The sequence below is a fragment of the Acartia tonsa genome, chromosome 2 (genome assembly GCF_053477335.1).
Source record: "Acartia tonsa isolate MP-2025a chromosome 2, ASM5347733v1, whole genome shotgun sequence".
NCBI lineage: Eukaryota > Metazoa > Arthropoda > Copepoda > Calanoida > Acartiidae > Acartia > Acartia tonsa.
Window position 1 is genome coordinate 29,463,980 of NC_137261.1, and position 13,887 is coordinate 29,477,866.

Genomic DNA, 13,887 nt, shown 5'->3' on the forward strand with positions numbered 1-13,887 from the left:
ATGGCTTGGATTAAAATTTAAAAATTCTAGCTGCAAAGAATTTAAAATAACTTTTCTTCCGGGAGGTAGATGGATAGTTTCATTGGCGTAAAGGCAGAGGGGGGGGGGGGGGTGAGACGGGGAATTTCGACCCCTTTTCCTCGAAATGTAAATTTTGCACCCTTGGCTTCCAATTTTTTCGCCACCGAATAGATAGATAAACTCTTTCGAGATAGATTACAATATAGATGGACAGATTCGTATGTAATCCTTATATAAAAGTAACAGGATGGCTGTCTGGTCCAGGTCCAGGAAAGTTTACGATTAGTTTGGATAGAGGATACACTAACTCTCATAAAATAAATTGCACCTAGAAAAAATACCTCCGCCCCCTCCCATGCATGTTTACAGGGAAGATTTGTTTTCATCAAGAGATGTTATAAGAACTTTTCAGTATAAAATAGAATCCCCCTCTCCAAATAAAAAGCCTACAATTTTTTTCAATGCTTAAAATTTTCAATTAAAAAGACCTAGTTATCCAAAATACCGTTTGTTTTACAGAATCTAGAGATATTTAGAAAGAACATGGGATAAAAATTAGGGCACGGGGGGGGGGGGGGGAGATTGTTGATTAATTATGAGCAAATTTAACCATATCAAATACAACATATTGTTTCTCTACTTTGCAACATATGGACTTCAATTCGGCCAAATAAATTAATTGAAAAGCTAAACGCTTCTTAGAAATCCATTTTGTAGAAAAAAGTTTTGATTCACGAAATTTAGATAATGTTAGAGGTAGGGAGAGTTGTAATTGAGAGTAAGTTTTGTAAAAGAAATCATTTGTAAGTACACATATAGGAATAAATAAATGATTTATTAATTGCACGACGTTTATTTGGATGAACTAAATTAAATTTAATGACGCTCGCTTGACATAGTAACAGTATTCACATTTTTTACGCCGTTTTACTTAAGTCCATCATCCCCGACAGTTACCGATGTCTTTTAGTGTATCGTTGAAATCGCCAGTATTTATAACCGTTAAAAACGGAGTCGCTTCTATAGGATTTTTAAATAAGTAAGCTTGGGAGAGAGGAGGTGCCCTTCCCCCCAAAAAGTAATAAACCTCCCCTAGTCCGATGAGAAGATTCACTGCAAAGGAGAAACTTATCGGTCTAGCGCTTAATGAGATATTTAACTAAAATGAAACACAGTTAGGAATGGAGAAAAACTTATTGAATTAAATTGTTTATTTTACTTTCCCTTCGACCCTGCTATCTAAATTTCAAACAAGTAGAGTATAAATCAGGGAGGGTGGGGACATTGGGCTGTTTATTACACAAGTCCACAAAGTATTATAAAAACGTTTTATTATTCTACGTTGGCTAATTGAATTTGGGGACTTTTATTGTATTTTAAATTGTTTGTTCACTAAGTTGAGTGTCTAAACGTTTCAACCAATTATTTTAATTTAAAGAAGGGGTAATTTTGTGTATCATCATTGGAGATGTACATAAATTTATCGTCCATTGTCTTATCCCTTTCGATTCCTGGAAGAAATAGAGAAAAGAACCTTTGGGGCAAATTTTTAAAAAGCCTTTTCAATCAAGACTTTTTAATAAAAGTGAAAATAATAAATAATAAAAGTTTTTTTTGACAATATAATAGAAAAGAAGCAAAGTTATAATATACATTATAAAATGAGACCGATTTAGTTTATTTGATTTTAGTCATAATCATACATATAGATATAGAATGCAAACCAGAAAGCAATACAATTCGACTAATGACTTGTGCAGAATCGATTTAATGTTTTAAATATTTGATTAAACCATGTAAGTAATAATAAGTTTTTAATGATACTGATTTAAACGAGAGGATATTCATTAATATATTAAGCTTTGCTTTTAATTACCAACCCCATTTGCTCTCAGCAATGGATAAATTATTATTTGGACCTAACACCGAATTTTCATGTTCTCTAATAAAGTGAAACTTGAAGAGGATAAAATAACGATTCCGTCCTTCTACTTCAATATCCCATTCCCTCCCTTCAAATTGTGCGACAGAACTGTCCAAAAATTGAGTTCCCTGTCATAATATCCACGTTTGTTTTAGATCCATTCTCTCAGCGCTGTAATGTATAAAACACGTATTCGTAATTTGTTTAGATAGCACAGGAAATCAGGGAGATGGCACTTAAAATAATATTTAACATCTTTTTCCACTACTTCTTATAATTTGTAAGTAACGGCAAAATTAACTCTAATAAAGGATGACATATTGATTATCCCTTATCCTATCTCTGCACCCTGGCAGGAAATGTTGGAAAAAGACTGGCATAGAGAAAATACTGGTCGCTGACAAACTAGTGCCAAACTAAACCACGCGGTGGGGGCGTGATTTAAATGTGTAGTATACTCCTTTTGTTAAACTTAATTTAGGGTTTCTTATATAATTGCAACGTAGTTATAAGACTTTGGGTAGCAATAAAATGAGACGTTGGGTACACCTCTAACTGAAACGATTTTTGATTAGTCAACGGATCTAAATTTGTCTCGGACAGGATATAATTAAAAGCCTAAATCGGACAAGGAATAGCCGAAAACGATATTTTTATACTTAAAATTTAAGATATAGAGCTAAATGAGTGACTGCGTCTTTCTCTTTTTATCGACAGACGCACTTGGATTTATTATTTTCATAATGAATGATATGTATTTCCGATTTTAACGTCAGCTCATGTTTAAATTTGGTGAGCTATATTATTGAGTAGCCTTGTTAAGATTGGATGGAAGAATTTTGTAATGAAATCGAAAGTGGGGAAGGAGGATAAGGGATGGGGTAAACGAGATATCAAAAGACCAAAATTTCTTGCCAGTGGAACAAATTCCACCAAAATACTTATTTGGGGCCAGGGGTAGCACTCAGGGGGGGGGGGGGCGGGGACAATGAGATAATTTGAGCATATTGTTAGTAACTGCTCTATAGCTAGTATGATAGGCAAATAGTTTTAGAAAATGAATAAGATTATTTAACAAAAATCTATTTTATTACAACTGTTATTTTTAAAAAAATAAGTATAATAATTTTATATGCTTCAGATGTTTTTATTTAGAAATTTATATTTTTGACATGTAAAAAAAAGAGGCAGATTAGCTTTTCTTTTTTTTCATATAAGTCTTTAAATCAAGCTGAATGCTAATTTATTCCCAAAACTTGGGGTGCCACAAGGTTCTATTCTGGGACCGCTACTATTTATGTTCCTTAATTCCTGTTTTTTTCTTGTATTCCTCATATTAATGACAATGTCTGAATGATATGTTCCTTTATTTCTAATTGTTCTTTATGCCTCATATAAATGACAATGTCTGAATGACATGTTCCTTTATTCCTGTTTGTTCTTGTATCCCTCATATAAATGATAATGTCTGAATGATATGTCCCTTTATTCCTGATTGTTCTTGTATCCCTCATATAAATCAAAATGTCTGAATGATATGTTCCTTTATTCCTGTTTGTTCTTGTATCCCTCATATAAATTACAATGTCTGAATGATATGTTCCTTTATTCCTGACTGTTCTTGTATCCCTCATATAAATGACAATGTCTGAAATGATATGTCCTTTATTCCTGATTGTTCTTATATCCCTCATATAAATGACAATGTCTGAATGATATGTTCCTTTATTCCTGACTGTTCTTGTATCCCTTATATAAATGACAATGTCTGAATGATATGTTCCTATATTCCTGTTTGTTCTTGTATCCCTTATATAAATGACAATGTCTGAATGATATGTTCCTATATTACTGTTTGTTCTTGTATCCCTCATATAAATAACAATGTCTGAATGATATGTTCCTTAATTTCTGATTGTTCTTGTATCCCTCATATAAATTAAAATGTCTGAATGATATGTTCCTTAATTTCTGATTGTTCTTGTATCCCTCATATAAATAACAATGTCTGAATGATATGTTCCTTAATTTCTGATTGTTCTTGTATCCCTCATATAAATTAAAATGTCTGAATGATATGTTCCTTAATTTCTGATTGTTCTTGTATCCCTCATATAAATTAAAATGTCTGAATGATATGTTCCTTAATTTCTGATTGTTCTTGTATCCCTCATATAAATGACAATGCCTGAATTTCATATGCCTCTAAGTACCACGGTACATTCTAGTCTTGTCAGATTTTGGTACCATATTGAAAAAGCTGTATCTACAATAGTAAATATAAAAAAGAATAAAAGAAAAGTTTTTTTTTATAATTATTGAAATCTTATTTTTAAAGTTTTTTTTGCTAATAAAAATAGCCTAAACATTAGGTTAAGCTGAGTTTTTTTTCATACAAAATTCGTTAATTTCTATGTGATCGATTAATGGGTTACATACTTTTTAGGGAATCATTACTAATTACTAAATATAATTTTGAAAATCTACATTTCTCAATTTCTTTTTTGTAGTGATAAATTTGATTTATTTTTTGGTACCATAAAGTGCCGACATGTGTATGATATTTATGCTGTCAAATTTGGTATGCCCCACTTCCTTTTCTTTAGGTTTTATCCCAAGGCCAGGGTAGGACAGGGAGGGATGGGTTTAATGACGAGAATTTAAATATAATAACCTTTCTCCATCCACCCACCCCCAAAATATATGACACAAATAATTGGGGAAGCTTTAATTATCTTCCATTGCAATATCTTTGAATCCCTGGGGGTAGGCGAAGATTATGAAGTAGCAAGCAAATAGTCATGCCGGCGTTTTCTTTATAATTTTACCAGTAAGGATTTCTTTATCATTACAATTAAAAGGATGTTTGTCTGTCTGTACCGAAGGATCTCGCTAATTGCTGAACAGATATATACGGTTCTACGATAGAAAAATCAAAAAAAAATAACATTTGTATAGAAGATCATTACATTAATGAAAAAATGATATAATAATAATAAACGCAATTTACAGTAAACCTTGAATGTTGCTTTAAAGTCAATGAAAATAATCTTAAATTGTCCTAAAATTATCTTTATATCATAAAAATTGTTTGAATTATATTAAAGTAATGTACTTGAAAATATGTAATAATTTGTACAAAGTTCGGGTATAGTCCCTTCCGTGACAACGCCTCTTAAGGGGCGTTTCGTGGTATTTTCACAGTAGCTTTTGATAGGTTACTTTAGGTTAGGTGATGTTATTTAGCAGGGGCTAGAAATAGGAGAAAAACTACTGTGAAAATACGACGAAACGCCCCTTAAGAGGCGTTTTCACGTAAGGGACAATACCCCAAAGTTCTTTATACCGTAAATTAAAGGTACACAAATTTTTTAGGATTAATTTAAAAAAAAAATATTTAAATGTGGGGGGGGGGGGAGGGTCCAATTCAGCCTCCCATCACTTCAAGTGCCCCTATAGGCCTCTAGAGGCGTAGCCGCTAGTATCATTTAAGTAAAGGTCAATATATATATTTTGATGATGATTAATTAACTAGGAATCAGGGAGAGGAAAATAAAAGTTAAATTAAACTAATTCCCAAAGTTTCATAAGTTTTCTTATTCGTTGGATTAACAACTTTGGGGAACATAAATTGAATTTTATATTTGTTTGTTAAGTAAGCTAAGTGGCCAAACATTTCAACCACTAATTGTAATATATAGATGGATAAATTTGTGTATCATCATCGGGGATGTACAGTACATGTATTTATCGGCCATTATCCATCCCTTTAGATCCATGCTATTCCCTGCCCTTTAAGAAACCTTGGTTACTTGCCATGATAAAACTAATGGATAATTTATGATCATCTTAATTCAAATGTTCCCTCCAATTATATTGATGATTAATAAAAATCATTGATGCGATCTTTTTTTACCCCCAACAAGAAAAATTATGTCCTTTAATAGCGCAACTATATTACTGTAGCGTAGTACCAAAATAATACAGTATGAGTAGATTTTTTTTTGTCAATTCATGTTCGATTAACCGATAGAATTACAAAATATTAGCAAGGCGCTTACCCTTATATTGCATCTGGACCACAAATAGGCCTTTTGAGAAAAGTTAATTTAGGTTAGGTTTGGTTAAGTCAGAGTAAGAAGCTTATTGGTGTAATATCTCGATGGACCCCTTGCTGGGTTAAAATAAGTTTTGAAAAAAATGCAATTAAGGGGGGATAGTGGTTGAGAAATTTGATGATACAAGGCAGAAATATGAATTTGGGATAGTGACACACGGACAGACCCTACACATAAAGAAGCTTCGCTTCTTAAAAAGGTCCACCCTAACCTCTAGATCAATTAAGCATTACTACATTCAAATTATACATAATCATTATACAATGTGTATTTATAATTTATCAATGGCGTGCAATAGTTTTTTCACAAGAAAAATGGATAAGTAATTTTTCCTCATTTAAACAAAATGATAATTTAGATTTACACTTACAGCATGCTATTGTAGACTTTCTAAAAAACACAATTTGTACTTCTATAATGATTTTTTGACGAAATAATTCTTGTTTTACACTTTTTTTCTTTAGACTTTACACATATAGATATCGCTCCATAAAAACATATTAGCGAAACCATGGTTTTAACCCCTCTCTGGTTTTACAAATTATAATAAATAATTTATCTTTAACATGAAAGATTAGGGCTCGGCGGCTGCCTATGTTACAGGCGGCTGCTGATCATTTTCAAATAACGGCTTGGTAGCAATGGCAGGTCAATCAACATATCGACTATGCTGCGACTATGGATTTATAATAATGGCAGCTATTTTTAGCTGCGGATCATTTTTAAAAGTCATGTACTTCAGCTGCTGTATTGTCCAGTCATCTGCTGCTGTGGTGTTTTTTAAAAAAATGCGGCTTATCGTGTCAGGTTAAGGATGCGCGGCTGCCAATCATTGTAGATAATTGCCTATATAATCAATCTTTATTGTGGCTTTATTGATTTTATTTTTATGAAATGAAATTAGTGAAAATTGCAATATTATGAAATTTATGGCGGGTATTTTATCATACTTAAAGCTATGGCTTAATTCTAATTGATATATTATTACTAGGATGTTGCACCAGATTGTACTCTGATAAAATTATGCTTGCAGTAAGCTAAAATAACGTTACTTCCATCCCCCCCACCTGCTGGATGAGCGAACAAATAAATGAGGTTCATAATAGCAAACTAAGTTGACAACAAATTTACCCCTGTCAATATATCCACGTATTTATATCCAAAACTAAAACTGTAGGGTAGAATCATTAGAGTTTAAACAAAAATATTTTGATTTCAGAATGACTTGAAGTGACTGTTGGGTGCAGTATGAAACGAATTTGGGCGAAGAAGGCGGAGTCTGAGAAAGGCGGGCCCGTTTGTGGAGTAGTCTGCACGCCCCAGGCGAGACCACAAGATTGGGAGGTAAGCAATATGTAGATTTGGAGAATGAAAAATTCAAGACTTGGTAGTGAAATTTTACAACTAAGAAGATAGCATAAGTTTCTTCTAGCTTCTAAATTCAACTTTAAGAGGGGTATTTAGTATTTACACCTTTTACGCCACTCTACCGCACGCCTCTGTTCCCCTAACTAAGCTTCCAAGAGAAAAAACAATTACAATTTAAGAATAAGCTGTATGTCAACATATCCTAAATATGGCCATCCCTCTTTTCAAAACTTTCAAAAGGGTTTAAATTTAAGGCTACGGCGCTGCTGCCAATCCCTGATAGAAAGCTTGTTATGATTTTGAAGCAAAAACCGTGAAATAACCAATTCATTTTGTTTATAACTTATTTATTTTGGCAATACTCGGATTGTCAAGTGAAATAGAATGATTTATAAAAGTTTTTGCTACTAGCAAATTTGCTCTACAATTGCTTTCCTACCATTGTAATGTTTTCTCGGCTAATATTAAATATAGAAGGCATATTTTTTATGATTTCCATGACTTTGGGTTAAATAGGATTTTTAAAGAAGGAATAACCTACTATGCTTCAATATGAGATATTTTCCGAAATATCCTGTTAAGATAAATTTCTACTCTATAAAAATTATTGTCATTTTACTGTGTTTAATCTTATATTTTGATCTTTTTGTGTTTCGCTGCTTACCGAATCAGTCATCCTTGTGTTAACAATAAATCATTGAGGGAAATCATAGAATCAAGAGGAGTTTTTTTCACATGATATTTAAAGTTTAGAATTCTGGGGTAGTTTTTTTGTTTATTTTCTGAGAAATTTTACTTGGATTATATTTCTTTGTTTGTTTAGTAACTAATATTCACAAAAAATGGATAGTTTAATTGGTTTTCCAGTATGGCGTCCAAACCGATTAATATCCGCTGGTTTAGAGCCGGTTTTCAGCCACACTAAAAAGTCATGTATAGCATCATATATTACAGACTATTTTTCACAAATGTTAAAATGAAAATCATAAAATTAATACCAGTTTTGTTAGCCAGGGCCTTCGGCTCCTCTGGGCTAAAAAACTTATTTTAGTTTTATAATTTTCTTTTTATTATCCACGGAAAGCTGTCTGTAATACGATGCGATAAATAAATATTATTTTTAAAAGAAGCGAGACTACCCTAAAAGCCTAATGGTTCGTCCATGAAAATTCTAAAATAAATGAAAAAGAGGGTTAATTTTCTTATGAGCTCAGAATTTTTCCATTGGAGGAGGAAAAATCCCCCAAATTGAAAATAACTGATCCCAAACATTATTTTAAATTTAAATTTTTCATGAAGATATGCTTAAATCTTTAAAACTATGTAGTTAATTATTCCTTTCTCCTAAATAAATTGTGTGTATATAACTAAAACTATGTACTTTGTTAGATGGTTTATTTGTTATCTCTAGCTATGTAAAGGTCAAGCACAAGATCTTTTTAACAAATATTCTGTTTTTCCTATTTGTATGTTTTTGAAAATGTTTGTCTTATTAGAAAATTTATAGATTTTTCTTCAACCTAACACTGTTAAACGCTAAAATAGTTATTTAAATAAAAGTTTTTAATTAAATAAAATTTTCTCTTTTTAGGGTGTCAATGGAAGACTTGCGGTTAATACAGTAGGTCCGGCCGCCAACGGCGGCGGGGGTCGTGCTGGTAGGTACAACAAAGGCGGCAGTCTAGACTCCAGGTACAGCCGCCAAGTACCGTTTGGGCCGCCATACCTGGCATGTGGCCCCCCGCCACCTCCTGATCCTGCTGGACATTATGGAGTGCCAGAGTTTGGAACCTATATCACAAACCAGGTTCATCCTGCTCATATGTTGAAAGGTAAGTTTTTTAAAGCAAAGCTTTTATAAAATCATAAAAAGTTTTTCTATGATTAGGTTCAGTTTGTCCGTACGTGCATCCGTTAGCTTCCTTTGTTAATTTAAACATGTTATAACTGTGTTATCGATTTCAATCTTTGTATAAGGATTCCTTTAATAAATAGGCACAGTTTAGGAAGCGAAGCAACTCTTTAATTGTTACCAGGAAGTCCATAAGTCTATTAAAAGCATGCTGATCTTTTCTCCATTTGTTGCGTGTATGTAAGTTTTAAGTTGAAATGTTAGATATTCTTTAGTGAACAGCTTTATAGTTAGACATTTAAACGATGAGTTATTTATATTCATATATGGGGAAATCACTTATATCTACCTTGTGTAAAAAAACTGTATGGTAATAATTGTTATAATTGAGTAATTATCAAATTTTCTAAATCTGCTAAATCCTCCTCTCTAGAAATTGATTTCAACTGAAGCGCAAAATTAGTGCAAAAAGGTCGGATGGATGGATGGAAAATTGCAGGATTTTTTTTGGACAAAATTTCTTTTGTTACTCATCCGTGAAAAAGCGCTCATTATCTAAAAAAAAGCTTGGCTTCGAAAATTAAAAATTGTCGTTAGAAATAACCTCGAAATAAAATATAATTTGCACCAAAATTTCAGCCAAAGTTTTTCAAAAATGCTGCGACTAAAATATTAATTTCCTCTAAGCTAGATTTATTATTTATTTATTATTATGCTGTTATACTTATAAACTAAGAAAATAATGTGATAAATATATAATGAACTAGAGAAGTATTTTAAAACCTGAATAAAGTACTTAATTGGTTTTGGGATAATTATTTAGTTATTAACTAAACTATAGGCAACCCTAACAAGAAAAAGGAGAGTGATTTTTGTCCATATTTAACTTATCTGAGAAAAAGGAAGATGATTTCTGTCCTTTTTGGAAGGAAATTTCTGTCCTTTTTAGGAATGACTTCATTTCCTTCATATGATCCCAATATTCTGTTGGTTAGACTTAAGATGTTGATAATTGCAATTATGTGCTATCAGACGGTTTAATTATTTAATCAAGTAGGAAGTAATTTGTTGTACACAATGTTGTAAATGGATTTTTTTGTTTATGAAGATATTTTAAGAATTTTACAGGCTTGTGAGGATAAACAACAATCCTCACAGCATACATTCACTAAAATAGGAAGATAAAAGTTTTCTTTAGAGTTATTAAAATTTGATTTCTTCCTTTTTTTTCCTTTTCTTTGTTAACAGGGTAAAGGGCAATTTTACTTTTCCTGATAGAAAATGATTTGAGTTTGTTTGAAAGATATTTGTAATGACCAAGTACTTGACCTAAAGCAAAAGTCTTGTGTATTTCTAAGGAAGTAGCAACTTTGAGATGCGCTTTATAGATTTAAAGAACTTTTAATACTTTTAAAAAAGGATTCGCGATTTACTTTTGTGCGGTGATTCCTTTGACAAACTTACATTTACTCTAATACTGTATTCAGGACTGTATAAGAGATGGATTAACTATAAGTAGATGTATGTTATTTTTGTGGCTATATCACATATTTTTTTTCTCTATAACTTACTTTGTCCGTGTGTTGATAATGACACGACGCTTTATGGGAAAAAAATATTAAATAAAAATTGCGAAGATTATTTAATTCTAGAACTCTTTTCTAATATCTTTGTTCATAAATGGTTTTGGCAGTTTTTCTTTTAGTTTGTGTATGTGTGTGTGTGTGTGTGTGTGTGTGCACCAAAATTGTAGCATCCCCTGCTGCGAAAATTGCTGTATTTATTTTTTGCATGTTAAGGGAAAAACAACAATTTTGCAATGCTCGCAAAATATACGCTCTGCTCTTAAACAGCTAGATGCTAAAATAGATTTTTATGTATTGATAGTGAAAATGAACCTATTTTCTTTTATAATATTCGGTTTTCTAAGCGTATAATTTCGAGTATTGCTAATATCCAGCCTGATACATAAAGTGTATTTAAAGGTTTTCTTTTGTTGTAGCTTAAGATTTCGATAACTATTGAACCTATTTGGTTCTCCATTTTAGGGAAGCTTCACTTAGGTCTGGTGATGGCTTCAGGCTATTATATTTTTAGATTTGTGTTTTGGAATGGTTTGGGGCTATTTTTAGATGTTTTTCCTTAACTTTTTGTAATCTCTAGATACTTTGGACGCAGTCACTAGTATTTTAAAAAGGACAAAAAGTATTTTAATAAACTAATGTATAAGAAAGCAAGCAGTTTATCAATTGACTCTTCCAATCCATTATAATCTATCGAGACATCTAACTGTCAAAGTTTATGGATGCAATTGTAAAAAAGTAGAAAATAGTTGCGGCACGCAGGTTAAAATGCAAAAATTACAATTGGTTTTTATTGAAAGAATTTTGGGTTGGCTTTGTTTTCATTATTATTACTTTGTCTTACAAAAATAATGTTTTTTATTTATTCTAATGATTGCAATTTTAGTGCATTTGGTTTTGTTCTTATGTATCATTTTCAAGTTTTCAAAATATCCTTCAGAAAATTTGTTTAACGGTATTATAATTCCAAATGCTAGAATTCAATTATTTTTGAAAAATGATTTAAGAACAGGAGTAAATTTTCATATTTACACTTATTCATTACATTCTGCCTCTAGGGAAAATTTGATCTTATCATAAAATTATATATCTGTATATCTAAGTGAGTGTGTGTTATTCACAGGGAGGAAGGGGACACTAGTCAATAGGTTTTATTATAACTTTTCTTATTCGTTGGCTTAACAACTTTGGGGACTTTTAAAGAGGTGTCCGAATGTTCGTTTGTCTGTCCTATATACTCAGTTATATAAATTGTAATTGTAGGTATAGTTAAAAATACCTTTAAAAGGTAATCTATTTGATTTATTTATGATTAGCTTCTTATTGCTGCGCCACTGTATATTCTAAAATATATGAACATCGTATGTAGGGGGCTCGGCAGCCGCCTCAGAAAAATAAACCTTTTACAAATTTAAAAGTCAGCTGGAAGTCTAAACCTGTTTCAAATATTGCAATCCCTCTTTAAAAAAGAAAGAATTTAAAGCGTTCAAACGGGTTTAAATTTGAGGCTTTTATAGCGGCTGACGCGCGGCTGCCGAGCCCTGCTTATGTGCATCCAAGTGAATCCTGCAAATTATTTCTGCACAGCTTTTTATGTGCCATGTTTTACGCAAATTTTCACCTTTAAATCACTCACATATATATGTAAGTATGTATATCTTGTATGCTGGAACGCTCAAGCCTTTTATTTTTTTTTGGGGGGGGGGGGAATGAGAGGTTTCAAAGGTTTGAGAGGGGTAATCTAATGTATTTTTTCAAATTTTGAGGGGGTTAAAATAAGGGTTAGGGGGTTTCAAAATTGAAGGGGTAAACAACTAAACACTCCTTTCCCCCACCGTTGGACGTCTATAATAGATGTTTAATTGGGGTGTTCTTTTCATGGATGCTTTATCCTGGTTCCATGTTCTCTAATCAATATAATAGTGATTTTTAATTGTTTCATTTTCTTTTTACGTTTAAATTTATTTTAAGCTGAAATAAAAAAAAATTTAATTAGTCATAGATCAGATGATATCAGGATTGATTTGTGTTTAAACACAGAAACCTGACATTGAGATATTTCATTTTTTATGTTCATGTTCTTATACTCGAACTTACTCGAGGGTTTATCACTATACCAATTTTTATTTTGATCCCCAGCCGATCGAAAGATATAAGAATACAGGGAAGAGACATTGGGCTGTTATTAGTCCCCAAAGTTTTATAATAACTGTTTCTTATTCTTTGGCTTAACAGCTTTAGGGACTTTTATTGCATTTTGAATGGTTGGTTCATTAAGTTGAGTGTCAAACGTTCCAACCATTCATTGTAATATACAGAAGGTGATTTTTTTGGTAATATCACAGGGGATGTACATCAATTTAACGGCCATTGCATTGTCTTATCCCTTTAGGTCCCGGACAAGAATGAGTTTTATTATGCGAGTACATCAAACAGTATAGCGTGAGGTATGCGCACAAAATTATTTTACCGTAACCATAATCAGCATAATTTCATTCAATTTTTGGAAAATAAAGGCCCCCATTTGGATTTCAACAAAACAGTCTTTTTTAGATGCAAAGATACTTTACAACTCACTTTGTCTGTTCGTTTGTCAGTTTTTTTCTATAAAAAAAACTTATTAACTCGGCTGCTATTTTAGATTAACAGTTTTTTTAATGGAAGCTTTCCATTGCCAATGCGAATCTTCTTTTGTTGCAGTATGATAAGGCCTACTAAAATTTCTTTTTTTTCTCTTACATCTCAGCCTATACCTTTCGTCTGTCTGTCTGATCAAAGTAGAAAATAAGATTTTATCCACTGCTATATCATATAAATTCTAGATTTCTTTTAACAAAATAGCTTTTCCTAGGTGTTAACTACTTCACATTAACTCAATATCCAAATATTATGTATTTGATTCTTTGAATTTTGTCATTCTTGTGATCCAGCCCATTTGCATGATTTAGGGTGATTACTCAAATATGTATTATGTACATATAAAATGGAATGCCCAAGATTTAAATTGTTTGGTTTTAGATT

At 31.9% G+C, this 13,887-nt stretch overlaps 1 protein-coding gene across 1 annotated transcript in view; it reads left to right on the plus strand.

Annotated features, from left to right (window-relative positions):
- Positions 1-13,887, plus strand: part of LOC145309395 (uncharacterized) — a 155,123-nt gene that overhangs the window by 17,115 nt on the left and 124,121 nt on the right. The window contains exons 2-3 of the mRNA XM_080150334.1: positions 7,283-7,407; positions 9,023-9,263. Coding sequence (XP_080006460.1) covers positions 7,312-7,407; positions 9,023-9,263 — 337 coding nt within the window. The 5' untranslated portion in view covers positions 7,283-7,311. The remainder of the gene's footprint in view (positions 1-7,282; positions 7,408-9,022; positions 9,264-13,887) is intronic.